This window comes from Manacus candei, unplaced genomic scaffold, assembly GCF_025592945.1.
Source record: "Manacus candei isolate 608988 ecotype Guabito, Panama unplaced genomic scaffold, ASM2559294v1 h1tg000050l, whole genome shotgun sequence".
Lineage (NCBI taxonomy): Eukaryota > Metazoa > Chordata > Aves > Passeriformes > Pipridae > Manacus > Manacus candei.
Genome location: NW_026138098.1, coordinates 8,424,936 through 8,437,426, shown reverse-complemented (window position 1 = coordinate 8,437,426; position 12,491 = coordinate 8,424,936). Strand labels below are relative to the sequence as shown.

The 12,491-nt window shown below is 38.4% G+C and overlaps 1 protein-coding gene across 2 annotated transcripts in view; it reads left to right on the top strand.

Moving 5' to 3' along the window:
• FHIP2A (FHF complex subunit HOOK interacting protein 2A) overlaps positions 1-12,211 on the top strand; it is a 33,742-nt gene extending 21,531 nt beyond the window's left edge. For both annotated transcript variants that reach the window (XM_051801107.1, XM_051801106.1), the window contains 5 exons: positions 1,215-1,305; positions 3,040-3,183; positions 6,729-6,869; positions 7,859-7,962; positions 8,053-12,211. In XM_051801107.1, the coding sequence (XP_051657067.1) occupies positions 1,215-1,305; positions 3,040-3,183; positions 6,729-6,869; positions 7,859-7,962; positions 8,053-8,158 (586 nt within the window). In that variant the 3' untranslated portion in view covers positions 8,159-12,211. The remainder of the gene's footprint in view (positions 1-1,214; positions 1,306-3,039; positions 3,184-6,728; positions 6,870-7,858; positions 7,963-8,052) is intronic.
• Positions 12,212-12,491: the final 280 nt, after the last annotated feature.

The following is a 12,491-nucleotide window of genomic DNA, read 5'->3' as shown; positions in this document are numbered from 1 at the left end:
CTATCAGTCATATGCAAATTGGATATCACAAGGAGGGCAAGCTCTGCTCTAAGCAACTTAGGGATGGTAGTTCTCTTAGGAACTAATATTAGGACAAAGGCTGTTTGCTCTGTTAATACATGGTAGCATGTACTGGTGTATCACAGCTGACCTGTCTGCTTACCCAGAAATAATCAGAGGTGTTGGCCAAAGGAAACAAACAGCCCGGGGACAGTCAGGACACAAAGACATTGTCACTTCTTGCCCTCTTTCCCCCAGTACTGCTATATATAGTTTATGGTGGACATGGTTTGGAGCAAAGACACAAAGAACATTCTCCTAAATTCATCTCGTTTAATCTCCATCAGTGAATACAATTTTTTTCAGGATTTGCACTGTTTTGCAAATTTATATTTTTTTGGATAAGACGAACTCCACATGAAACGTCAGCTACTACATATTTCTGCATAAAAATCTTCCAGGAGCATCCAGGAGTTCTTGGGGTGTGGAGAAAGCTGAAATTTGGAATCAGGGTCCAAAGACTGAGGGTTTTTTGTTTTCCAGAAATTTCAGTGGTTCTAATTTTTATTCTTTTTTTCAAGACATTTACTAATATGATTCAAAATTTAATGATGCGTTTTAGGTCAGATATTGGTGAAGTAATAAGGACATACAGTATTTACACTACATATCTGGTAAAGGCAATTCAGTTATATTTGTAACTGGGGCATTTATATGCAAATACTCCTGTGTGTCTTAGATGTTAATTTTTTACCACAGCAAACTATGGTAAATAAAGCTACCTATGAAGTAGGTTTAGAAAAATTTTACCTGTAATTCTCATTCTCTTTTGGCTTGTTTATTCCCAAGTATATTTTTTTTACTTCTAATAAGATGGAGTCTGGCCTTTAGCAAGTGCTTGACTGGTTATGAATATTCCTTTTCATCTCCATTCTATCTGCTGATTCTGAGAAAATGCTTCCGCTGAGGATTTTACCTCCAGTGTTAGATACAAAAGTTCTGAAGTATATGTCTTGTTATTACAAACAGTAGTTGGAATAGACATGCTTAAATAGATTTTGTAGTCTCTGTTCCTAACATAGAGTTATGGTAGAGTCTGTGGATTAATTGGCCAGACAATTCAGCATTGTGTACACTGGTACAGATGATGAAAAAGTATTGATCAATGCTCTGTGGAATATAGATACTCATTAATGTACTTTTTTTCTCTTTAGTTTTCTCTGTCTTGTACCTGATGAAGCAAAGTCGTCATACCATGTGGAGGGTACAGGTTATGATACTTACCTCAGAGATGCCCACAGACAAGTAAGTCAGTGAAGTCTTCCTTGGTCCTTGAAATTTGAAATGCTTGTGAGAATATACAAATGGTTCTCTAAATAGTCCTAATAAATGCATCTTTTGGTAATGAAAGATGGGAAAATTCAATTTTCATTTTCTAATGAAAACTTACCTTTGGAGATCTTTTGATGATGAATTCACCTTGTATAGCTCTAGGGGGAATAAGGGATGACATTAAATGCATTAATATTCATATAACAAATACAGTGAGAGAAAATCTGAACCTTGGATGGATTCTTAATTTGCTTTTGCATTTATCTGCATTCTCTTGGAGAATTGCCTGCCAAGCTGTTTGAAAGAACTAAAGAGAAATTAAAATGCTGCATAGGAGTTATGCAATCTGGGACTTTGAAAATAAAAGCTCATCACGGGAAATGCACAGCCTAAGGCATTCAGGTTGGAAGTTGGGAGGTTGGGGAGCTAGGGAAAGCTTTATGATACACTGCTTTGAAATAAATGCAAGTTTTGTTTTTACAAATATAATATAAAGTTTCCTTGGTCAGAGGACAGTGCCTGTTTGCAGCTTTCATGTTGAAGTCCTGTGAATCTTCTAAAGTAGAAAAATTTATGCAAAGGAGCACAGTAATTGAGAGCTATATTTGATAGGTAATTCAAAGATTCCATAACCTTGGAATTATGTTATCAGCAGTTTAAGATGGGAAGCTTGGATTTCTCTATTTATTATATTGCTTTATCTCCTGAAGTAGTCTCTCCTGAAAAGAAAGGGAATAGAAAATAGAGAATAAGAAAACAAGGGTTGATGTAAAATTCCCCTATCTTCTATTCTTGGATGCCAGAAACCACTTATCATCTTTGTCTTTCTTTCATGCCTTGGGAAAAAGAGTATTCTGGGAGTTATTAGAGAGCAGAATTGGTTTCTGTCACTTCCTGACAATGATATGGCTACTGTTAAAATATATCCCCCCTAAGAATAGCCCTGCCTATTGCTGTTATTACATCCAAATAGCTGTTCTGCTTCCATATTTCTATTCCTGGAAGGCTGCACAGGTAGGTAAGCTACATGCAGTGCAGAATTTCTGAGTCTGTTTTCTCTCTCTTTTGCTTCTGTTTATTCCTGTGTTCCTTATTTTTTTCTGCAATAAGTTGTGCTCCTTTCAAGGTATAACTCCTTGGAAGTGAGACATCAGGCAGCCCAGAGCAAATGAGGGACAGAGGTTGAGAAAGACTGTTAGGAGTGATAGGAAACAAAAAGAGGCAAGAGGAAACCCTGGAATTCTTTTCATTTGTGGGAAAATATATATATATATATATTTGCATATACATAGGCCTTTCCTGTCCTGGGAATTAGAGAGCAACAGTTTGAATAGCAAAACAAGCTACACATCCTATAGTGGAAATGTGGTAATGTATTGACAGGAAGAATGTGTAAGAATGCAATTCCTACTTTAGAAGAACCCTGATCAGGATGTGTATTGTTGGCTTTGCTTTGTACTTTGGCCCCAGCTGCTTTTTGGGAGCTCTGTTCTCCACTGGTTGTTTCTCAAGCTACCCTAGTAGCAGGAATGTCAAGAAGAAAATGAGGTGCCTGCTGATAGTGTTTACTTTACAAGGACTGTTCTTTTTGAGCTTAGAGTTGTCATTTAGCTACAGATTATAATTTTAAGGTGTATGTACTATTCAAAAGAAATTAAATTGTTTCCATGGAGATTTAAGTCTGTTTTCCTAACTACTTTTTTCTAGTTCCGGGATTATTGTGTCATTTGCTTACGGTGGGAGTGGCCTGGATCTCCCAGATCTTTGGAAAAGTGCAATTTAGAAGCGTCATTTTTTGAAGGACACTTCTTGAAAGTCCTCTTTGAAAGAATGGGAAGGATTCTTGATCAGGTAAGAAAAAACAGGTTGGGAATTCCATTTCTGATACTTTCATCACTGCTAAAGGGCTGATAAGGTCCCATGGATTCCCATCAGTCAGTTTTCTATTATAGTTTCGTATTATTGTGTAATGTCCCATGTCCTTGGTGCAGGTCCCTATAGATTGCAGGATGTTGCAGTGATCAGTGTTATCAGTTTCACAAAAGTAAGAACAAAAACTCTCTTATCTTTGTTAGCCACCTTTTTGTGTACCGAATGTTTTATTGACCAGAAATATCATTTAAATTGAGTAAGGAAAGTATATCCTTAAGATAAAAGATGAAGATAAGATAGTATCTTAAGAATTCCTAAGATAGTATGTTAGGAATCCTTCAGTCTTAGCATTTTTCTTTTCTGTTTTCATTTTACAGCATTTACACTTAAAAAGCATGTACATATTCCAGTAAAAAAAATAGGGTACATCATCTTTCTGCCACATTTCAGTGAACTTCAATCTGATGTCTTGTTCAGGAAACAGTTTATGTCACTGTGTAAGGTGAAAAGAACTTACTGTTAATACTTTCCCCATTTTTTCAGTTTTTAAAAAACTTTCCAGTGAAAGTTTCTATATGGTATTCTTTTCTACCAGTAATGTGAAGTACATTTTTTCCTGTTTGATTATCTTCAAATAATAAAAATATATCTGCTAAAGGCAAACAAATGAGGTAAAACCTGACGGGCTCCTTGTTCTGAAAAGGTGGTGTGACATGTCAGATCCAGATTAGTACAAAAGAATTAAAAGAAACTGACTTTTTCTGATGCCTGTTTGTTTCTGTGTTCGGCCAGTTCGCAGAACCTCGACTTTCTGGGGAGAAGGTGAGGGGTCAGGGAGGTGAGAAGGAGTTTCCCTTTGTGGAAACTTAGTGTTTCTTTGCCTTCTCTAAACTCTAGGCTTATGTTCCTCAAGTCAATATTACTGCTTTAGATCAAGAAGATAATTTTTCTTTCCAGTGAAAATGAGCCCTGGAAATCTTGATTACCTTCCCTGTAATACCAGCTGGAGTGGCTACAAATGTGGTTGTACCAGTTTCAGAAGCTTGTACAATTCTTTCCTGTTTTGCATATGGAGCTATCTACAGAATAAACCATTAGCTGCGGTAGTGCCAGATTTCCTGGTCATAAGCAGAGAAGAGCCATTTGAACCTATAAATGCACAGGGAACATGTCAGGAAGCCAGTAGCAGCCTTTAGGTCAGCTCTGTGAGCGTTCAGGGGAACACTCTGATGTGATTATGATACTAGAAAACTTTGCAGAGGTGGCAGGTACCACTAACATAGTTTCTGTCAGAAGATAGCTGAGGCACAACAAGTGAAGTAAATTGTTTCAAGTACCTCATCTACTAGACACTACCTTCTTCCTCCTGATAATACTATAAATTTCTATGGAACTGACTGTTTGCTAAGAATTTTTTTTAACCTTCCTGAACTTCAAATTTTGCTGCATTTAATCTTTTCAGTTACAGGGAAAGTTTTTAGGATGTTATCTGAAATGGGGCCGTCTTAGTTAGTCAGCTGACATATGGACAGAAATAAAAGCTCTGTGTGAAGAAGCAGCTTTCCTTAATGCTCTCAATTAGTTGAAATCACAACAGCAATCTGTCTGAACAATGAAGCATGTGTTACTACTTTGTTTCCTTCTCTTCTTGTGAACATCAGATAATGCTCATTGCTTCAAAGCTTCCTAATGAATTGGCTGATTCAGACAGCTCTAAAGACCTTCTACGGATCAGCTAGGTAGGCAGTGAATGGATTTATGGAAGGAATTTGTGTCTCTCTCTGCAGAGTAGCTCTGCCATAATAACTCAAAGTGTAGTGATCTTTCTACCTATAACATCTCTGGTCCAGGGTCTTAAAGCTTCATTTGTTAGGAGATTGGGATGAATTTATTGCTGGAGTATCAGGTACCAAAATAACTGTCACTGGCCAAAAGAAATATGTGCTTTCACTTCAGAAGATCTGTAAGCCAACTTTGCTATGCAACAGTGTGTGGTAACAAATTCAGGAATAAGGTACCTAAATATTTGTTAGGTATCTATGTCTAGTCAGTGGAAATTTTGTGAAAACAGCCCTGGTAGCTCTTATGCTGAAAAGCAGGTCTCTTTTAGTGTAAAGTGGATCACCATCTCAACTTCTGCAACTGTATGGACTGAAAGCTGCTCTCAGGTGCCTGAACTGAGGTATCTGTTGCCCAAGATATTCCTACAAGCTTGTGGTTACAACAGAGATCTTGCAGGATTCACCATCTGTGGAACCATCAAGAGACCAGCAGATACTCTGGAGCATCTAAGATGGCAGGAGATGTGTGTTGTCAAGTGTGTCAAGTGTCAGATCTCTGCTGAGTAGGCTAATGCAAGCTTAGACATGTAGACATAGCTAATGTCTTAATAGCTAACTGTCTTAGTCTGAGGGCGAATTCTTCCAAATCTGAAAGAGGCAAGAATCTGTTCTCTGATTGTTCAGTGGGATGTTAACTTGAGAGCATAGAGATGATAATTGGAGGTCATTAAATCACCCTATTCTAGATGTGATTATGCCAGTGAGGATGTTACTACCAATATGCAGATATAAGGATGGAATGAGGGCCCTGTAATCCACTTAAATCGACAAGGTTGATTGACAGAGTTGTGTGTACCAAAGGAATGTTTGTCCATCTCTTGTCAATGTAGTCTGTTCTACCATTGAATAGATAGAAGGAAACTCCATTACTTTGCAAATTTGGGGCTGAATTAAAGTGTCAGCTTGTTTTCACTGTGATGAGAAAATCAAAGATGGGAAAAAAGTGTTTGGAACATTTAGAAGCTGTGGTGAAAATACTTGCTTTTATGGAAATGAGTTTCTTACTGGGATGGTAAAATCCCTTATACTAGGCCCTAATTTTTTCCTAGAAAATTAGGTACTATTTTTTTCCTTATGACTTATGAGCATCTTCCAGCATCTGACAGTGTTGGATCTCCCATTTGGTTGATTTGCAGAAAGGAGGTAGAGAAGCAGCTCAGAATTTCATGCTGCTTTCCCAGCCCAGGACTATCTCATCTCCCATAGCATGCTGCCACAAGATGACCAGGCCTTCTGCAATGCTTCTTACCCAGAAAAAATGAAGTAGAAGAGAAATAACATATAAGCCCTAGACATGGATTTGTCTCTGCCAATTTCCTTAGCTCATATGCTTCACAGTTTCCCATCAGAAGCAAGCAGATGTTTAATCTAAGCTGATTCTATGCTATTTGTTTAGCTGAAGAAATGTTTTATGGGAAGAGGACTTACCCTACAATAAACAAGTGTGCAAAAGCTTCAAGTGGTTGTAGCAGTTATACAGATAATAATATCTAATACTCATCTGTCATATTCACATCACTGCTGTTGTGAAAAGCAGAGATTGGGCCTGTCTTCTAATCTAACTTTTTATTTTTCTTTATTCATAACCCTGTATATAAGGTTCTGGTAGTTAAATAAACACAAACTGGATGAAGAGAAGCCAGCATGAAAATAACTGAGCACTGTGTTTTCCATTTTTTGCAGCCCTATGATGTAAATTTACAAGTTACGTCAGTGTTGTCCAAACTGTCCCTGTTTCCTCATCCTCATATACATGAATACCTTTTGGATCCCTATGTAAACCTTGCCTCTGGCTGCAAGTCTCTCTTCTCTGTGATTGTCAGGGTGAGTAAACACACAGGTAATACATATGGCTATACAGCAGAAATATATTTAATAACTTTGTAGTTAGAGATACTAGTTGCTGGGTAGTTGAAGTTGACAAATGGTTTCTCTCTGAAAGCAGATACTTACAGTCTTGATTTGAGTCAAGATTTTGGATTTTCTACCAAAAATACTGAAAATTTATTTCATGTCTTCAGAATTTTTTGTTGTTTAGTTTCATTGTGTAGATACAAGATATCCCCTCTGGCAATGCTGGTGCTTTAAACTGGACTAGGTCACATCTCTGTCACTTGCAGGCAAAGTCAGGTAGTGCCATGGGAACAGGCCAGGTTTGCACTTGGATGGGAGAGATGGTTTTGATACACACACAAGAACACTCCTTAATGCCCAGTGCCTGGCTGAGTGTCACTCAGGCTCCTTTTTTTTTCTGATTAAGGCTGTTGTTGATGATATAGTCCTGGATTTATCTAAAGTCCCCTTCTCCCCCTCTCTGATTCCATCTCTTCCTGCCAGACCTGCATCCTAGAAGTGCTGGCTGGGTGCCTGTCACACTGCAATCTTCCTAGTCAGAATCCCTCGCTTACCCCACGCACCAGCTGTTATTAAGCTGGTCAGCAGCTTGTTAATGCTGCTTGCCCAGTACTGACAGAGGGCTTGGCTCCCTTCTTCCCAGCAGCCCTCCCCATTCCAAAATACAAATCTTCACTCTCTCCCCTTGTGCTTTCCCTAAACCCATAAATTTACTGGTCAATTGCCTGCGTCAACATTTACTAAGACAAATTAATCATCCACATAATTAAAACAAGTAATGCTATTTGTGACAACAGCAAGTAAGGTGTTCGTATCTCTTTACTTCCTGCTCCTCTTTTGGGGCAGAGCAGTTACTGCACATGTTGTTCTGTGACCCTGTGAGGAGGCTGAAGCTGTCATTAACCTTGCTGCCAGGTGCTCTGCACAGGTGATAACCTTGTGTGTCCATGGCTTTGCAGGTCGTCGGGGACCTCATGGTAAGAATCCAACGCATCCCAGATTTCACTCCCAAACTTCTGCTGGTCAGAAAACGCCTACTGGGCTTGGAGCCCGAAGGGCCCATGTGAGTAAATAACGCTGCACGTTGTCCAAGACCCATAGCTGGTTTTGTGTATGCCAGTCCTGACTCCCTGCAATTTTCTCTCTGTCCCAGCATTGACCACATGACGTTACTAGAGGGCGTGATTGTGCTGGAAGAGTTCTGCAAAGAGCTGGCAGCGATCGCCTTTGTGAAGTACCACACCTCGGCCACGCCGTGAGCAGCCCTGGGGGGTCAGGCTGGGAAGCCACCAGGCTCCCTTCAGCCACAAGTCCATTGACAACACCCAAAGAGAAGAGGTGGTGCCTCCTGGAAAAATGTAAGGGGACGTTTGGCAGAACTGGAAAACAACTTCCTTTCACCAGATGTTCAGATTGCGAGAGAGGAGGATTCAAGTGGACCTCGAGTGAAGGCATTTTGGGAGAAACCAATACATAGCATTTCTAGCCACTGTGTGAAGAGCTGCAAAAGCTGCATGAAGAACCACAGACATGAGACCTTGGTTATTCTAATGACAATGTTTAGAGAGTTTGGTCTTACGTTCTGGGGCTCACATGTACTTTGTGACCATATTAGTTTTAAAAAGCAAATTAATTTTATAACATTTTTATGTCTTAATTCTTCTTCTTTTCTGTTGGAGATATGAAAGGAAATCATAGTTGCAATGTATGTTATTAAAAACGATGAGGTTCAAAAAAATCCACCAATCCATATACAGTAGGATATGTTAATGAGGGGTCATTTTTGTTTTGGTGGATCTTAAAGACAACTCTGAGCTTGATTCCTCAATGGATTACTTCAAGAGATATGTCAGTATAGAATCAATACTGATGAAATTAATCCTGATTCGGCATCACATCCATAACAAATATATCTGAAGTGTACATGTTTGTAGCACGCTTGTCTCTGTCATTCCAAGCTATTAATCTCAGGTCATCTGCATAACTAGATTTGCTTTAGGTTTTTTCATGAGAATTGTAGATGTTTGACCCATGTCACCTTTACAGAGAGGTTAATTCTAGGTCATTAGTAGTTGTTGCTGAAACAGTATTTTTAATTTCTTTTAAATTGGTATATAGCCTGAATTGCTTTAAGAATCTTCTGTGCCTTGAAAATTGGCAGCATTCTGTTATTTTTTGAGATGTTTCTGTTGCTTACCTAGCCATCACAGTGATGCCAACTCAGTTAAAACATTGATAACTTACACAGGACCAAAATTTGCACCTGCTTTTCATAATGCTGGGATGCAGGAATGCCTTTCAGTGAATCCTTTTCAGTATGAATGCCATCAGCCAGGGCAGCTGTTGGCACTGCAAGTGGAGGCCACGTCAGTGTGCTTTGCTTCTGTTGGTGGTAGCCTGCACTTGGCAGAGTTCTTACTGAGCACTGGCAGGTGTGGGGGGCTGTGCTTGAACCTTCCAGTCACACTGGATGTCTGGGGTGAGAGACCTGTCCTGACCTCACACACGTGTGCAGGACCCCTCCTATGAACGTACCATGGGCAGGCAATGTAGAGCTTCACTCCTGTTTACATTGTGTTTCTTCATTTGTCTTTCCTCCTGCCCTGTTTGCACAGTTAAAGCCCATTTCAGATCTCACTGCTCACATACAATGATGGACTAATTTACTCAGTCACTAGATTTTTCTGGATTTACATGCCTGTAGCAGAGAATCAGATTTTGCTCTGAATCCATGCCTTCGAGGTCTTGTTTTTTAATATTTATGGAGCCTGGATGTTGAGAGGCCTTTTAAGTTAGCAGGTTAATTAGAGCAGTGTCACAGTTAATGGGCTAAATTTATTGTTGTCAGCAGTGAAGAGGGTCCTGCTGTAAAAGCTTCCAGTACAGGTTCAGCTGGAGAAAGTAGCTATGGAACCAGGGAAACATTTTGTCAAGTGAAACCTGTATGCAATGGCTTCCTGTACTGGGACACTTTTAAAAAGTGTGGCATTTCTCTGGCAAACAAAAGCGTGTTTTACTTCCTCATCTGTTTGTGTGAGGATTTTTTTTCTTATGAATTTAGCCCAAAATTGTTTTCATGTCCAAGTAGCACGGTAGGATATAGTTAATAAAATGTCACTTTTTTCATTTTTGTTCTTTAGAAACATACCTTGAAAGCAGCAAATCATTTTTAGTGATCTGTATTGCAGTTGGTCTGCATTAGAAGCTTCATTGATACCTGACACATAGTTTAGAACACGTTGATGTCTTTGCAGAGAGATGTTTAATACATATATTTGTTATAAATAAGGTCCCAATTCAGCAAAACAGTTAAACATAAGCTTAATTTCAAGAATTTTGTCCTTAAATTGCAATTTTTTACATAAACAAAGTTAAGCTATGGAGCACAAATAGTGATGCTTTACTGAATTTGGGTCTTTTTTGATTTTGCTTGAGTTTAATTACTTTTTCCTCAAATTTTCTATTTTCATTATTTTTTTTTAAGTGTATGCTCCAGAGTACTTCTGATGTCCCAGTTTCAGTGGAAACTGGAAGCAGTAATGCTACTATAAATGAAAATGAGAGAAATGTTAAAACTTCCAAGAGCATTCCAAGTAGTATAAGAATTTATAATGCCATTCAAGAGATGCCTGATCTCAAATGAAAGCATTAACATCAACCTCTTTTGTTGTCATTGCTGTTTTCACTGATACCTGAGCTCATTACACTGCAATGCCTCTGTGGCATTTTAATGCAAAACAGTTTGCCAAGCTGCAAACACAGTTCCTTAAGCTTGTCCATGAAAAAAATAAGTAGATATAACTATATATCAGTCTGAAATTCAGGCTATAATTGTGCAGTCTCCAGTGACATTGGTGATGTTCTTGCAAATCAAATGTTATTTAGTTCATAAATTTATAAGACATGGATCCATCCTGATAGAAGTGAAGCAATCCTTAAAGTTGCTTTAGCCTAAACTGTTCTTGTGAGTGCTGCCTCCAAACCCTTAATTACTATACCTGATGACAATGACCTTTATTTTTGTAAAAGTGATTTAATCTTCCATAAGAGATGGAACTCATTTAATTATTTTTGTGGTGATATTTTTCATGCACTTTTTTTTTTAACAAAAGGTTAGAAGTTAGTTGAGGTCCATGTTTTCACCTTTTCGATCTATGCATGTCATTGAGGTGCCCATTTTGTTTGTGTGTGTGTGTGTCTGTATGTGGTTATTTATTACCCAGAGAGGGCCACCTGAGAAAATATAAGGCCTGAAGAGTTCATGGCATATGCAGATCCTTCAGATGTCAGTGGGAAATGTGAGTGCTTACCCCTTAGAAAATAGGACCACTAGTATTAGATTGGAATACTTGAGAGGTAATACTAGAATAATTTTTTATTTCAAAAGGCAGACCCCACCCACTTTTTAATCCTGATGCACATGTGTGTAAATAGAAGCATTTTTTACATTTTTTCTCATTTATAGTATGTATTTGATTTAGAGTCTGATTTAGAAAATTTTGTAATAAGCCATGTGCTAGCTCTGGTAGAACAAGTTTGTCCTTAGTTTCTCATATGACTGTAATATTCCTGGTATTCAGATTCTGTCTGTGTAATGTTCTTACTATATATTGTCCGTGCAATATAAAAGCTGTGACTTGATACACAGCTTGAGTCTGGCTGTATATCACCTATGTATATATATATATATACATATATATATAAAAGGACCAGAATCCCGAGCTTGCTTACACTATGATTAGTGTAAAGATTGCCACAGTTGATTTTACAGGGCACAAGTAATCATGGAATGGCTTTGTAATGCATGGTAATTTCTACCATAACCTGCTGTGTAATCTCACAGATGACATTCTCTTAGTGCTCTTTGTCTTGCTGAAAGAAATACTAACCCAAAGTGCTTGGTAAAATCAAAGGGTCCTGTAGTAGTAGACCTGGGGCTACATGGAAAATCCATACCTGATATTGCATATCATACAGGGTTTTCAAAACATGTTCTTCATGCTTACTGTGCCCTGTAAAATAATGTAACTATATAAAATATATACTCCTTGTTTTGCCTCCTGCCTTGTTTACATTAAACAGAGGATATTCAGTAAAAATTTTCTATTAAACTTTGTGTAGGTCACTTACTAACAGTGTTGCCAAGGTTTCACAGGTGTGGGATTTCCAGTGAGGAATTGTTGAAACAGCCACATTACCAGACATACAATATTAAGTTTTATGAAGGAGGTTGTGGTAAATTCAACTTTTTGTGCTAAAAAATGCATGGAGGATTAAAAGGGATATTCTCAAAATAAATTAATTTCAACGAAGCGACTGCTTCTGTTATTACAGAACCCATAATACTTCTTATATGGATGACCTTGAGACAGAAAATGTTTAAGAATTTTACATCATACCTTTGATCCTGAAGTTCTCATTTATTTTGAGTCTGTCACTGCAATGTCTTCTGGGATAAACCTGTACTATCCTGTGCCGGGCTCAGAGTGAATCAGCATGCTCTTGCCCATGAAAATTGGAAGCTGAGGGAAATGGCCAGGTTGGAGCCATCTTGAGCACAGATTAACATCTGCTCTTTCCTGAGAGCCCTGA